Genomic DNA, 15,662 nt, shown 5'->3' on the forward strand with positions numbered 1-15,662 from the left:
ATATATATATATATATATATATATATATACTGTATATATGTGTGTAAAAAAGATGCTCAGTGCACCTAGACGAGAGGGTCTATTTGGCGTAACTGCAGCAATAATGTATGAGGACACATCTGTAGTAAAATTAGTCCTATATATTCATATAATTATGCCAGTTGCTTTTATTGTTGAATACTACAGATCTCAGAGAGACTTTCATATGTGGTTGATATTGTTAATTTACTGCATAGGTCATATAGTTATTACTAATTGTATTATTTGTTTTTATTGTGCATGTCATTAACTAACTTGCATAGAAATTTAAAAAGTAACTAGACTAGAAAAAAGTCAATGTTTTTTCCAAATGAATCAACTAAATTGCAAATACATTTGCAGGTAAATCATAGCTATGTACTAATCATCAATATGTTTCTAAATTGCATTCATTAGTTTGTAAATGATTATCTATGATTTGAAGAATTTAATTTTTTTATGAGTAAGCTCTTGTTTATTGACAATGAATCATTCAATTGATTTTGAGTTCCAGGTAATATAAGAACAAATAGAATTTAAAAAATTATATTACATTGGTAAATTGTATTATTAGCCATAAGCAATGTATTAAAATGTGTCAAATGGTTTATTTTTGCATATTTTATTAACATAAAAAAATTACTGAAAGTGTTTTTTCATCAATTTGGAGGATGTAGATTTTGGGGTGCATAACAATGTCTATATTGTGATTTTTGTGTCAGTTTAAGCGACTTTGCAAAAACTGTCAAAAAATTCCTGTAACTCCCACCTGCAAGCTGAAAACACCTGTTCCATCAATACAACACCTCCATATATATCTGTCCCACATCATTTAACCCATTATTCTGCTTTGGCAGAATGTCATCCCAAAAACGACATGTCTTTCTTTGACAAATTATGCTATTTAAAAACTTCTAAGTGTCTTATTTATCCATTAGCGGCGTTCCCTAGGGGTTATGAAATAATTCCCAATATTTTTCCCTACTTTTTACCTGCTCAGAGACTGCAAACAAATAATTGCATTAATTACGTTGGATTGTCTAATTAAATAGAATAAACTTTGAATTTGGCAGTGTTAACCCATGGCTACTTGAATACAGCCCTTAGATTATAACGTGTTTACTAAAATAGTACATTTACTGATCACATTAAATATACGTAAACAATGTTGATACCTCTCTGACAGCTCTCTCGCCTGCCTGGATAGCTCCTTCAAGATATCCACTCCATTCTGTCGCTGTCTCTGTGCCGGCAAAGAAGATCCGACCAAAAGGTTGGCGAAGAACTCTTTAAAATAGCACAAACACTCATTAATATGCATAATTCTAGAATATACTGTACCTTGATGCAGGTGTGTGCTTAGCCAATGGGGCCTTTTCATCCATAACACAAATTACCCTAAACATTTGTATATAAGGTGCTTCAGTCATTATTAGATTTACCAACAAATACCAATAACATTAATTTAGTTCCATTCATTTTGCTGTCTTCTAAAGCTTGCTGCCTTAGACAGCTGCCTTAGATTGCCTCATAGCTATGTAGAACTGACTTGCTACAAAAAAAACATATACAGTATATATAATGAAACATTAATGCAATTTTAAAATAGAATAACATATTATTGAAAATTATGGGAAATGGTGGAAAGAGAAAAGGGGGAGATGTACTAAGCTCTGGAAAGTGATAAATTGGAGAGTGCTAAACTACCAACCAACCAGCTCCTAACTGTCATGTTACGGGCTGTGTTTGAAAAATGACAGTTAGGAGCTGATTGTTTAGTAGTGAATCACTCTCCAATTTATCCCTTTTCAGATCTTAGTACATCTTCCACTTTGAAAATTAAATGATAAAGACTTAAAATTGCTAACAGAACATGAAGGAGTTTTTGAAACATTTTGTCTTGCACATTTTATTACAGTAACTAGTTGTTAACATATCATATCTTACCTTCCATATTGAGTTAGGATTCCCGGTGGAAAGTAAGCTGTGTAACAGCCCCCAGAATACTGCTCATCACACCAGTTCTTTTCTTCATAATGCACCGGCTGTCGAAATCTTCACAATTAGGATTTGAATGATAATTTTATATATAATTTAATACTACTACTGTATATATATGGTTTGGCATTGCTCGGACTCTCCTGTGACATAACTCATCACCTCCTCCGGACTAATAATAATCTCTGGTACAGAAGAAGGGTTATTAGGTTAACAGTATAGAGACCAAGCCCTGCCTAACTTTGCTTAATAAATTATAATAATAAATTGAGTAAATCAAAGCTTGCTCACTATGGGACATTCTACTTCACATAGGGCTTTACTCTGAGCAGTATTAACATTGGAGAAGGAGCTGTGGAAGATAGTAAGATAGAGCATTACTTATCTAGTCATTTATATATTTGCAGGGCCAGAGTGGCCATCTGGCATTTCTGGCAATGCCAGAAGGGCCGATGGCCTGTTCAGCCGGTCTGGCCTGAAAGCGTGGCCAAGTAGCTCCGCCTCCCAGTGCTCAGCTCAGCTGAAGTGCAAAAAGATGGGTGTGTGCGCCTGCATGCACAGAGGGATGTCAGGACTATTCTACGGCCCCAGGCCATCCCTGTATATTGATCCTCTCAAATTGGTTGATGGGGATGGATCCTGTGATTTTTAGCACTACGCATGCTCCGCAGCTGAGCAGAGGCAACTATGGGCAATTCAGAGTTGCATGTATCTCTACTTGCAGCTGGGTGGTAATGGGATGTTCACATGTAGGTTAACTTTAGTGAAGACATGTCAAAGGTGAGTAGCTGAAATTATGGGTTATACGTATGCAGTGATCCGTCTGTTTATAGATGCATCTCTTTGTACCAATGATAGGGCTGCTGCAAGTGCACATAATGTTGATACTGTAGCTTTGCATAGGTGAGATGCGGTCGCAAAGATATCTGGAGCAAAACACTTACAAAAAAAAGAATAAAGGCAGCAATTTAAGAATAAATTTATAGAAAAAAATTGTTAGACTAGGATCTTGAAAAATCCACATCATAGTAATGAAATGTAATAGATGAATATATATATATATATATATATATATATATATATATAAAACATGTTACCATTATGGTGTCCGATATATTCATCTATTACATTTCATTACTATGATGTGGATTTTTCAAGATCCTAGTCTAACAATTTGTTTTCTATAAATTTATTCTTAAATTGCTGCCTTTATTCTTTTTTTTGTAAGTGTATTGCTCCAGATATCTCTGCGACCGCATCTCACCTATCCAAAGCTATATATATATACACTAGCTGGGATACCTGGCATTGCCCGGTTTGAAGACTGGACCATGAAGTACATCTGCAGCCTTTATTTATTTACATTGTCCTCGCCTATAACCCCATTCCATTGATCCTGAAAGGAACCCACTGCTTGCTAACATGCATGCAAACAGTGGCTTAAGTACCGTGGGTGCGAGGGGTGTGGCTGCTATGCTGCCCGATCTGCCTCTGTGGCTCACCACTCCCCCTGCACCAAGTTACGCACACAAGGTAGGCTGCTCCAGTCGGGGCCGCAGAGGGGGGCTTGGGTGTCAGCTGTGTTGATTTGGTTTCGGCCCGCCAGGTGATTACAGCTGGCGCACCAGCAGGCAGACATGAAGAGACAGTGCCGTCGGTCGCAAGGCAATCAGAGCTCAAGGGCCGCCACCCAATCAGCAGTGGTAGCTCCTGTTTGGCTACCAATCCACAAGCTCTGATTAGTTTGCGACCGGTGCCTAATTCAAATTGCGCTGTTTGTCCATGTCTGCTGTTGCCTGCTGGTGTGCCAGCTGTAATTAGTTGGCAGCCTGCCCCCAAATCCACATCTGCTGGCTGCTGATGGCACACAGGGGGAGGCGAAAGGCTGTTGGAGGGACACAGAGAGGTGAGTTGCTGGGGGGGCATAATGTGTAAGGGGCATTACTGTGTGGCATAGTATTATAAGGGGCACTACTATTGTGTGGAATAATGTGTTATATGGAGTACTACTACTATGTGGCATAATCTGTAAAGGGCATTACTGTGTGGTATAATGTGTAAGGGGCATTACTGTGTAGTGTAAGGGGCACTACTACTGCATGGTATAATGTGTATAAAGAGTACTACTGTGTTGGATAAGCTGATTGGTCTCTGTGTGGCATAACATGTCATTTAAGAATGTCACCATTTTTAGGGATTGTGTGGCAGTGTGTGGTCCCGATGAAGTTCACACCTAGGCAAAAACCTAATCCTGGTCAAACTACACCACCATGCCAAATTTTTTGGAGCTACAGATGTAGCCACACTCATCTATGCCATGATGGGAGCGCATCGTGGAACGGATGGCGCGACTAGCGTGCCAGTGGCTATGGAGTGTACGTGTGTATGGGGTAATTGCCAGCTGCGAGTGCTCACAGCTTGATGATTGCTGCGCTATGCCGTAATGCGTGCATAAGTGTGGGCACATCATGGCAAAGATGAGGCTGGCTAAATCTGAGGGTCCAAAACTCTGGCCGTGCATTAAGGACAAACAGACAGATATGCTTTCTCACTTATTATATAGATACATACATAATTGTTTAATAAAAATATCTTACATGTAGAGCATCCTCTGAGTCCAATACTTTTGCATAAAGCTCACAGATTTTTCGCTTTCTAGGAGCAAAATTCAGGAAATGTTTGTTAATAACTATTTAGCAGTAAGGTAGTGTTGATAGCAAATGCACATCATTTTGTAATGATACAACGGGTTTTAGATACACTAACTCTTCATTTTTGGCAGAATAACTCCACGGTTTCTTCATTGAAATGCTACAAAAATATTAAATTTATGTATTTACACTTTTTTCACAATATGCAAACAGAATCCTCTGAATTCCAGTTGAAATACCTTTACACATAGAAGGACTTATATCTTTATCAAAATGCTTGTTAAATATAATGCCATCATAGCGCCTGATTCAGTAGCATCCGCAAATCCAACTACGTACGCAGATCGTTTGTTAGCCATTGCGCTTGCGTATAACCTGCACTGTGCGTGCACTGCGATCACAATGCAATTACACACGCACAGAGAAATCCATCGCAGAGTGATTGACAGGCTGTTAGTGTTTGGGGGTTGGTGACGGGGGAGCGGTCGTAGAAACACAGGAGTGTCAGTCCGTTTGAATGCTGTTTCATGGGCGTGCATACATTAGCCACTGCGATTACATATGCTGCTTGATTACTCACTGTATGCGACGAGACTTGCAGTTTCTGCAGCTGGTTAGACCTGATGTAAATGTTGCTTCGATGTTACTGATGTATACGCATGAGTGCGAGGTAGTACAGATGTGAGTAAGCAGCAGTGGGAGTCTCTATGCTGGCTGAGCTGTGGTAGGCATTAGCATATTTTCACAGCTGCATTCCGTGCTAATTCGCAGCTGCATACGCAATAGATTATTTGGTGTTTACCTACATACTGAACCTGGTTCTGAGTCGGGCACAGCGGCGATACCGGATGCAGTGGAGCAACTTTTTTTATTCTGCGCATGCATCTAAGTCACACTGCTCTTACACCTAGATAGTGAACAATTTGAAGTTGCGATTGAGGTGCAAAAGAGGTACACGGTCTCTGAAATGCTTAGAAAATATATTGGGCCTTCCTGGGATGTGACAGTGAGGTGGGTAATCGGACACATCTTATGGACATGTCATGGGAGTGTCACAGGCGTGTTGCTGAAAGTAGTTGCATACAGAGACGTACAGCTGCTCACATTGGAGGACATACTCAGATGGAGCAACTGCACTTTTTGATGGTGCGACGGATGATGCATCTAAAGTCGCTGACAGTGGGCATCCCAGTTGTTGCACATTCGTACACACAGATGTACACTAGGGAAGGGCTTTGTAGCGGCATTTGCATAAAGTCGCAGATGTGAGAGCTGCAGAAGATGCAGATGTGGACAATGCTGCTTCCGACCATTTTGTTTGAAAAAATCCCAACAAAATAAAAACTTTTACCTTTCGTCCTTTGTGAGATGGACTAGCCTTCTTGATTTGCGAGCAAGAATAAATCTAGTAAAAATAAAGGAAAGTTCATATTTTGTATTTTAAGCTTTTTAATAAGACATTTTGAAATCTTTCCCCCTTTAAAATAAAAAAAATTAAACTCTTATTTAAAATATTATTTTTATGTATAAATTTTAGATGCACAAGCAAATATTTATCTTGTTATTTATTTATTTTTAAACAATCTGTTTTATCAAAACTGAGAAGGAGTACAGAAGGAAAGACGGGGAAAGGATGGGGAAAATGTATCTTGTTATTTAAAAGGCGTTTGGATTTTATAGGATCTATATAATGAAAATTTACAATATTAAAAAATATAAGAATTTTAATAAAAATAAAAAGGCATTAATAAATATTGATAAAATAAACCAATTGGTGGCAAACAGTCTCTATATCAGTGTTTTCCAACCTCGGTCCTCAAGGCACCGTAACATTCCAGATTTTAAGGATATTCATGCTTGAGCACAGAAGGTTACATTAAATTCACTGAGGAACAAATTAAGCCACCTGTGTTCAAGCATGGATATCCTGAAAACCTGGACTGTTAGTGTGCCTTGAGGAGAACCACTGCTCTATATAATACGTTTGTATATGTACTGTATATGTAAGTTAAATGTAATACATAATAGAATAGTGTAGTAGCCAAGAATAAACAGGTTTATCACTAGAAAGCAACATAGATTTATAATGATAAATGTGTACAAACTGGTCACTAGGTGTGGTGACACCCGGTGCGGCACTCATCCACCCCTCGCACGCGCCAAAGGGGTGTGGCCTTGAGTATGTGAGACCATGCCCCCTGATGTGTTATTTTGGGGGGGTGACATCATCCATCACCTCTTCAGCTCTGCTTGGTAACACCATCTGAGGGAGAGACACCAAAACAGCAGAGCAGCTCTGACATTTTGGTGTCACCGGTGCGGCCCGCACCCACTGCACCCTCCTAGTGATGCCTCCTAGTATGCACACATATACCATTACAGAGTAAAAACTGTTAGCAAACTGTAAAACCAATGCATATACTGTATATCAAAAACTGGAAAACATTATACCCCATAATAGCAGGCACTGTGCCATCTGGTTTGGTGTCATCAAGGGTCAGACCAATCGGTGCTTCTTCATCTTGAATAATCATGCTTCCACAATAATCTATTGAAAAATCTGCATGTCAGAAAATATTTTACAAGTTTATGAACTCAAATACTTTATTAAAGTTTTATAATTTTGACTAATGATGAATTAATGGAAAATTGGAGTTTTACATTTTTATCTCATGAAGTTTTTGATTTATACTATTTTCAAAATGTCGAAAATTCCCAGATTTTGGTATTTGTGAAAATATTTTTTTTCCTCACATCATGATTGATTTTAAAAAAATATATATAAATAAATAAACAGAACATACAGAATTGTCTTCATATACATATATATATACCTATCCTTTTTGAGTGAGCAAGACATGCACTTTGGTGACCTATTTTTCAAACATTAAATGTTAAACTATTATATATTGGATATTATGTATTAGATATTTGCATAATAAATGTTGTTTGCATTATTTGATGTTAACTAATGGCCAAGTATTTAAAGTGAGGCTGTTCCAATGATATTATATGCCTGCTAAAATAGGATATACTCCTGAGAAACTAGCTACTTATACATATGGCGCCACTATCCAGGATCATGTATCAAACGCTATTTTGAGCATGTTATATGCACTAGTGTAGGTCCCACCAGTCCCTCGTCTATTTCTTTTACACATTGTATACATGTATAGGCCATGATTATAGTGTGCTTATTAGCATATTTATCCAAAGACACATAAAAGTATGAGCGATTGCACATATATTGATAGATAAGCTGAACCATGTAAGTATTGCACTTTGTAAATTACCCTAAAATTATATTAATAGTAAAAGTTATATATGTCATAATTGGTCCCATAGCTAGCTCAGGTAGTATGCATGTTTATTTAGAATAATTATTTCATGAATGTGGGGTGTACAAATCATAGTGTATTTATACTAGTGAGAATGCCACTACAGTACTATATTCTATAAAAAATTATATTGCATATTATTTCATTGAATTGATAGGAACACACTTCTGGCAAACAAGGTAATATTTAAGTACAGAAGTTCATGGGTGCACATAATACATGGGTGACTTGTGCATAATTTGTCCTGATTAAGCATAATACATGGGTGAAAGTGTGCACAGTTTTATCATCTACTCTTTGTAAATCTTGACCTTTGAGTGTTGATGATCTAGGGATTGGCAATCTTTGTCTCTTAATAAAAATAAAAAAAATGCTTTCAATCATTATTTAAGTTATCAGAGCCCAGTCAGAGAAACAACAGCACCAATCATTTGCCAAAAATAAAACTAGAAAATAGAATGGCTCAGACTGATGGCGCTATGCACAATAAAGACCCCAAAGGGGTAGAAATGCTTTGGAGTGTCCTGACAGTTGAGGTACATTTATGACAGTATGAGAATGAACGTCATCCTTGACAGCAATTACTTTATAAGATCCTGGGAATTTCCATTTTAAGATGTCTGTGTCGTTATATGCCAATGATCTAGTTCCATTCTGGTAAGAGCAATTGACTTGCCCACTTGAACACTACAGGAAAGATTTTATTTGAGTTATATTATGTAATGTGAGTGCACAATAATATACATAATAAACATAATGCACTAGGACAGAGATTCTCTTATGTTTTTTTAATTTATCTTACATATCATGCATAAAAAAGGACAACAGGATTGCCTTTCCCGTAAAACACTCATATGCTCAAGCTGAATTTTGATACTACACTCTCTATTCACAGTAAGGGGGAGATTTACTAACAATCGTGTTGAGCTGTGATCACAAATCAGAACTTATCGTTACATTTCCTGCAGGAAATTTCAAAATTACTAAGAAGCGTGTTGGGCTGACAATTGTCATTCGATGGTGATAATGTTCGTGTGCGAGTTCACTCGTATTGTCCCTAAATCGCACATGAATTCCCAAATCCCTGCTGCGTGTTGAGCAGAAACATACACAGATCAGTGAAATCTGTGTATGCTTCAGCTTTTAAATAAGCCATTAAATATGGAAATGAACTAGAATAATCCTCCGGTTCCCACCACTGAAATCTATGGGGGAAGAGTTTATTGGCTTAGAAAGTCGGGGGCTCGCCTCTCTCAGCCAATGAACGGTTAGCATTTTATTTTACCAAGACAATGGATGCCTACATGGACCGAAGAGTACCTGAACCAAGGGGTGGGTGAGTATGTTTTTTTTTTAACAGCGAACAATATTTTAATATTTCTTTTACAGGGGGACTAGAGGTACCAGCTTGCCTTTAATGGCCCGCATGCTTGTTCTTGTGGTTCTCCAAGTATCTGCATACAGGGGAGGCTTGCTGGGACCTCTAGTCCTCTGTAAAAGATAATATTAGTTTTTATCTATTATTTAACACTATTAACCCCTCATTTATTTGCCAGGAATGCAGGGGATAGCCCGTAGCTTCAGCCCCGGCCCAGTACTTGCTCAACCAGAACCGGCTCAAGTGTCTGGAGCTGGTTCATTGAAATACAGGGGACCCCCACACCATTTTCCCCCCATATTTCCTGAACCAGGACTGGTTCACAAAGCCCGGTGCTGGTTGGGTTTTTGGGGGGGATCTTACATTGGTCTTCTTTGTTTTTTAAGTAACCATTTACATACACTTTTCACACTAAAGCCTGCACAGATCAGGGATACACCTGAACACTTTTTTTTTGCCTCTATTTTTTGTGTGCATTGCTTAGTGATTTGGATGCGAGATTGCAAACACGAATCTTTGTAAATCTGAGATTTGCAGTAATGTCAATGTTATTCCAAGGATGTTTGGTCCGATGGTGAGATGCATTGATTTGTTTTGCAAATTAGGGTTTGACATGCCATATCTATGCGAATTGTCCCTTAGTAAATCACTGACATGCTAATTTGGGGGTTTACCACTGAGAAAAAGCAAATCAGATCAACTCGACCATTAGTAAATCTCCCCTTACTTCTGTGAATATACTACAAAGGGGACTTGGTGAAAACATTGAATTGAACATTGCTCTTTTTTTGTTTTGATTTATGTCTTTCTTATTCATGAATGGAAGTGATTATATGCAATATCTGCTGATATGGGTTGATGTTTTATGTAAAGTGCCATCAGACTATTTTGTTTGCTAACCTTTGGTTCTTGCTGATAAATTTCCCCATAATGTCCAAAGGTGTTTACAGATTTTTGCTTTTTTAAGGTCTCATTGTACACACCTTTCTTTCTCCAGAAGGCTTCCTTGTAATAGACCATACACTTTATTACTGATCCCATGGGAACACGACTAATCAGCTGATTTCTTAGTGGAGGCAGTTCAGGATTGAAATGAATTTTCATACAAAGAGATGGTGGAATGGCAATGATAACATATTTGGCCTAAAGTAAAACAAATATATTTTAGGCAATATTGCATTTGTTGTTGCATACAATTTAACTGAGATAAAACAAGAAATATTTTCTTTAAATACAGTAAATCATCAGATTAAAGTATAAAATAAAGTAGAGCAGAGCTGTCCAAAACCTTCAGAGTTGGTATGTTGCTCCCAGATTCCTGAAAAGCTATAGAGATGGACCATTCCATTCCTACCCCTCCCTCCACTCCTAAACCATTTTTACTCTGTTCTCATCCATTGTGTAGAAGGGAAAACACCCTAGAATTTCTAGAAATTGTATGTTCAAATAAGGTTAGAGGTGGTCTTGCTGCCCCTAAATTGGAGTTTTACCAATTAGCTAGCCTGTTAGCCCAGCTTTCAGACTGGTTTAATTCCACAACTCCTAAACTCTGGGTGGATATTTAGAGATGTTTGTCCCATCCCTTTCCTCTGGATGACCTCCTCTGGTTGGACCCTCAATATAAGCTTGAATCAAACATTAGTTTAAGAAGTACTTCTGACCCCCTTTCTGCTTGGGACAGAGTAGTAAAAGCCGCAGAGGATATTGTACTCCCTTCAGCTTCACTTTCATTGAGAGCAGTGTCTAAGCTAATTTCCAACCTAGGGGTCCAACTAGCTAGATTTAGGTGTTGTCACCTGTCAAGGTATAACTAATTAGTGAATAACAGAGCTTGAATGTGATGGTAACAGAAAATAGCTCCAAACAACTCAATAAACATTACCTTGAATTTTAATCAATCACATAGCATAAAACATACAGAATAAATGCATTAATAAAAAACAATTATGGAATTCCAAATAACAAGCTGTTATTTTAGTTATACCTTGTCACTGGAGAGTGACTATCTCCTTGAACAGCTGCTTTTAGATTGCAACCCTCACTCAGAGCACCGGGTTGGGTATCTAGTATACATTGTTTTCCTTCTGTATTGTCACCTGTCAAGACTTATTTGAGTACCTACGTGTGAGACATTGATTTCATTCACTCATTGTAACTTCCCCGGTCCTTCTCCCACCTACCTCCTCTATAGCTTCTAAGTTTTTCTCCCCATCTTTAAAGGGCAGTATTTCGGTGTGGTATAAGACCCTCATTGAAGAAAATAAACTAGAGTTTTAATCTATATGGGAAACTGATTTCTATATTTCTTTGATAGATGAGAAATTGGGGAAGATCTTTGAGAACATATCAAGTGTCCAGATGCATTAACCTTTCCTCTACTGCCGAAGATCACTCTTCTTCATCATTACCCTTCCTATCTCCAATTGCACTGTAGATATGTAAAAGGTCATACTGTATATTTATTGCCCAGTATTGGAAGAACCCGGCCCCTCCAGCCCTTTCTTACTTCGTTACCAATATCCATAGGATCTATGATGTGGATGGAGACCCATTGTTTCAAATATTCATTTTCAGCCTCCTCACCCCTAGTGAAATGGAAACTGTGATCTTACTACTACTCTGCACACACCGAGGTCCTCCTCCAGGATTAGATGTGTGTAACCCTTTATTGTGTATTGCATTGTAATTGGTATATTTCATACTTTCCTGCCTTCTTTTCTCATGTTTTACTTTGTCACAATGTCTAGGCCTTTTATTTATTTATTTCTAAACATCACATTGTTCCTGGGTGCCCCCTCCAAACTATTATTCCTTTACTCCCTCTTATGTGTTTTCCTCACTTTTTTCTTTTCTTTTTTCATTGTTTCTTAAGTTGTTTGCTGTATAAATTCTTGTGCTAGCTGTACTATACAATTCTTCAATAAATACTTATTTTAGTTTAAAACAAGCTAGAGATCCTGTTGAGATATTTTTGGCATATCATTTCCCAAATCTTTATTATTGATTCAAACATATAGATCATTAAAAATAGTTTTGAAAAGTGAATAAAAATGATAATGTACTGTGCATTTGTTTTAGACTTTATTCTGATAAAATGTGCTGTTAAACGTAAAAGACAATTTTATTTTGAATTTTAAGGTGTAATCTGTAAACTGATTTCCTGGCCAGTTTGAAACATTTTGTTCCTCCCTAGTATTTACCAAAGTCTGAGACATTTTCTAAGGCACAAAATACTCATTGCTGTTCATAAACAAAATGAATAGAATATCTTACCTCATATACTTCGTGAGCCATTGTTTCCAGCCTAATAATATCTACTGACTGATCAATGCGCACTACAGGACTTTGCAATTTTACTCGACCTTGTAACTGTTCTGCCATTTTTTCACTTATCTGCCCGGCTCCGCCAACAAATTTACGCTCCTTTGGAAACAATATGACATTTTGTTACATATATATGGATAACATACTAATGTTAAAATGTAGCATCAATATTTTTGTTTTGTTAATGTTTGTAGTGAATAATGTATCTATTTTGCCAAATTGTCATTCCCATTTGGTGAATATATTGTGAGGAAGAAAAATGGCACTCTAATAATCTACAGTGTGAGTGAGACTGTTTGCGGATGCTACAGAGACCATCACATCCTCTAACAGAGTATTGTAATGAATTAATTCAATCAGTGAAAAGCATGGAGAGTGGACCAGTGGAGAAGTTGCCCATAGCAACCAATCAGCTCCTACCTATTATTTTATAGACTGTACTTGATAAATACTACTTCAAAGCTGATGGGCAATGTCTCCACTGGTCCACTTCTTCATGCTTCTCACTGCTTCATACATAAACCCCTAATTCTGAGACTGAATTAACAAATCTCTCAGTATTTAGGATAGTAATTGATACGTACGTAAAATGCAGTAACTTAACATCAGAGAAGAAATTGTATATCTCTGGTAAGATAGAAAATATGTTTGCAACTGGTTAATTACGAGATTAGTTATACATAGTTATTAAATGGTCATTAGCATATTTACCTCACTATTAGCCCTCAGTGCTATTAGCATGTCTGTTTACAGCTGTGTAATACTGTATGTAGGTGCTACTACATATAATATACCTTTTAATAATACATTAAGAACATACTCCCCTAGAGGCTTTAAAGAAGGAAGAGGCAGTGGGTGACAGGGAGAGGGTGAGAGGTGACAGGGATAAGCAGTGGGTGACAGAGAGGGGGAGATGGTGACAGGGATAGTTGATGGGCAATGGGTGAAATGGAGAGGGGATAGGCAGTGGGTGACAGGGTGAGAGTGACAGGTAGAGGTAACAGGCAGTATTTACAGGGAAAAGCAGTGGGTGAGAGGGAGAGGGTGATGTGACAGGCAGTGTGTGACAGAGAGAGGGGAGAGGCAGTGGATGACAGGGAGATGCAGTAGGTGCCCAACACATTATACCACACTGTAGTACCCCCCACATTTTGTCACACTGTAGTGCCTCACACATTATGTTACACTGTAGTACCCCCCACATTATGCCACCTGTAGTCCTCACACATTATGTCACCTGTAGTCCCCACACATTATTCCACCTCTAGTGCCCACACATTATGCTACACTGTAGTCCCCACACATTATGCCACCTGTAGTGCCCACACATTATGCCACCTGTAGTGCCCACACATTATGCTGCCTGTACTGCCCACACATTATGCCTCCTGTAGTGCCCACACAGTGTACTCACCAGCAGCATCCTCAGGCAGCCGGTAGAGCATCAGTCACAGCCTCACAATGAGTCACACTCATGAGGCTCCACTGCTGCTGGGTCAGAGGAGCATCTAATGGGCTCCTCCAATCAGAGCTCAGCACATGCTCCTCTGACCCCACTACAGAGACTACTGGTATTTATTACCGAGTAGTGCACTGCAGTGCTGAGCCTGACTGCACTGTGCTCCAGTCCCCTGCATGTAGCTGCCGGCCGGGACAGTCACAGCCTTGATGATCCCTATATTGTGGCGGGCCCCGATGCAGTGCATCGGCTGCACCGCCGGTACTTCCACCCCTGTCTGATAAATTCTTAAATAGTGTAACCCACGCAGTCTGTGGTTTTAACTGATGTGAGGCCTTCAGAGGAGAAGAACAAGAAAAGAACATAAATGCAACTTGCACTTTGTATAAGTATGCATGCACATATTTTCTGGCAAACAACTTGTACTTGCACCATGTACGACCAAGGTATCAGATGCTCCAGTGGGCAAGTAGACATGACAAGAGTTTGTCAATGGTGCCATAGTACAGTAAGGCCAGGGAGTGGACATGTTGAGTCATCTGACTGGGGGGATCTGACTTGCAGTTACTTGGTGCAAGCAACGACATGATGATGACAGGGGCTGTATATGATTGGATGAAAGTGACTAAAAACACACCCTTTAATGGACATGCAGTTAAACTGCAGCAATTGTCTTTTAAAAAAGTCCAAATACACTGCCTAGAATACTAATTTTACACAAATAAAGTCTGCTTAATACTCTGGAAGCAAATGCAAATTAGTTGTTATTTAAAAATAATATTAGCATTTCGCCAGTGACTGGTAAATCTTAATATGGTTTAATATCCAGAAGCCAAGACCCAGATGTAGGTATATATGAAGGATCCACACAAAAGTCTTTGGGCTTCACTGCAGAATCTGAGATTGCAATAGGACATCTGCTTGTATATTGATTCCAGACATATGCTTAAAGATGGAAGGGGCCTCATGGACGGAAACTACCCTACAGTATGTTAGAAAGAAGATAATTAATTTGTATGGCGTGATCACCTAGACAAAAGTTGAGTATATACTCTGTTTGTTTGTTTTGTTTGTTTATTTTTTAAATAAAGTGTAACTAGAATTTGTACTCACTCAATTGGTCAAGTTGTATAATTATTTCACTTTGATCAAAAGAGACCCACAGTATATCACTCAGTGCACACAGATATACAGTACAAGGGTCACATATCAAATTAATCAGCACAGTCTGCTGATGCATCCTAGTCACATCGCATTGCAACTTAGATGCATTTTCTGCAATAAGCTCATAAAAGACGCCTGGTGCTAGCAGAGTCTCACAGGACCTGGCACGCCAAGAGGGGCTTTTTAGTGCGACTGCAGCAAAGATGCGTAAGGACACATCTGTACATTGATGAAACTGGTATACTCTTGTCTGGCTAATAAAAGCATATAGTAGTAACCTAATGAAATACAGTCATATTAAATAGTGGACATATACTAAGCACAATGCAGTG

At 38.4% G+C, this 15,662-nt stretch overlaps 1 protein-coding gene across 1 annotated transcript in view; it reads right to left on the reverse strand.

The window, feature by feature from the left end:
• The window catches only part of MAOB (monoamine oxidase B), a 96,053-nt gene that overhangs the window by 6,449 nt on the left and 73,942 nt on the right, over window positions 1-15,662 (reverse strand). Inside the window, exons 7-13 of the mRNA XM_088444911.1 lie at window positions 12,657-12,806; window positions 10,367-10,526; window positions 7,119-7,215; window positions 6,019-6,072; window positions 4,614-4,671; window positions 1,966-2,063; window positions 1,194-1,305 (exon numbers count right to left, since the gene is read on the reverse strand). Of these exons, the coding sequence (XP_088301037.1) occupies window positions 1,194-1,305; window positions 1,966-2,063; window positions 4,614-4,671; window positions 6,019-6,072; window positions 7,119-7,215; window positions 10,367-10,526; window positions 12,657-12,806 (729 nt within the window). The remainder of the gene's footprint in view (window positions 1-1,193; window positions 1,306-1,965; window positions 2,064-4,613; window positions 4,672-6,018; window positions 6,073-7,118; window positions 7,216-10,366; window positions 10,527-12,656; window positions 12,807-15,662) is intronic.

The sequence above is a fragment of the Taudactylus pleione genome, unplaced genomic scaffold (assembly GCF_031769625.1).
Source record: "Taudactylus pleione unplaced genomic scaffold, aTauple2 ptg000374l, whole genome shotgun sequence".
Taxonomy (NCBI): domain Eukaryota; kingdom Metazoa; phylum Chordata; class Amphibia; order Anura; family Myobatrachidae; genus Taudactylus; species Taudactylus pleione.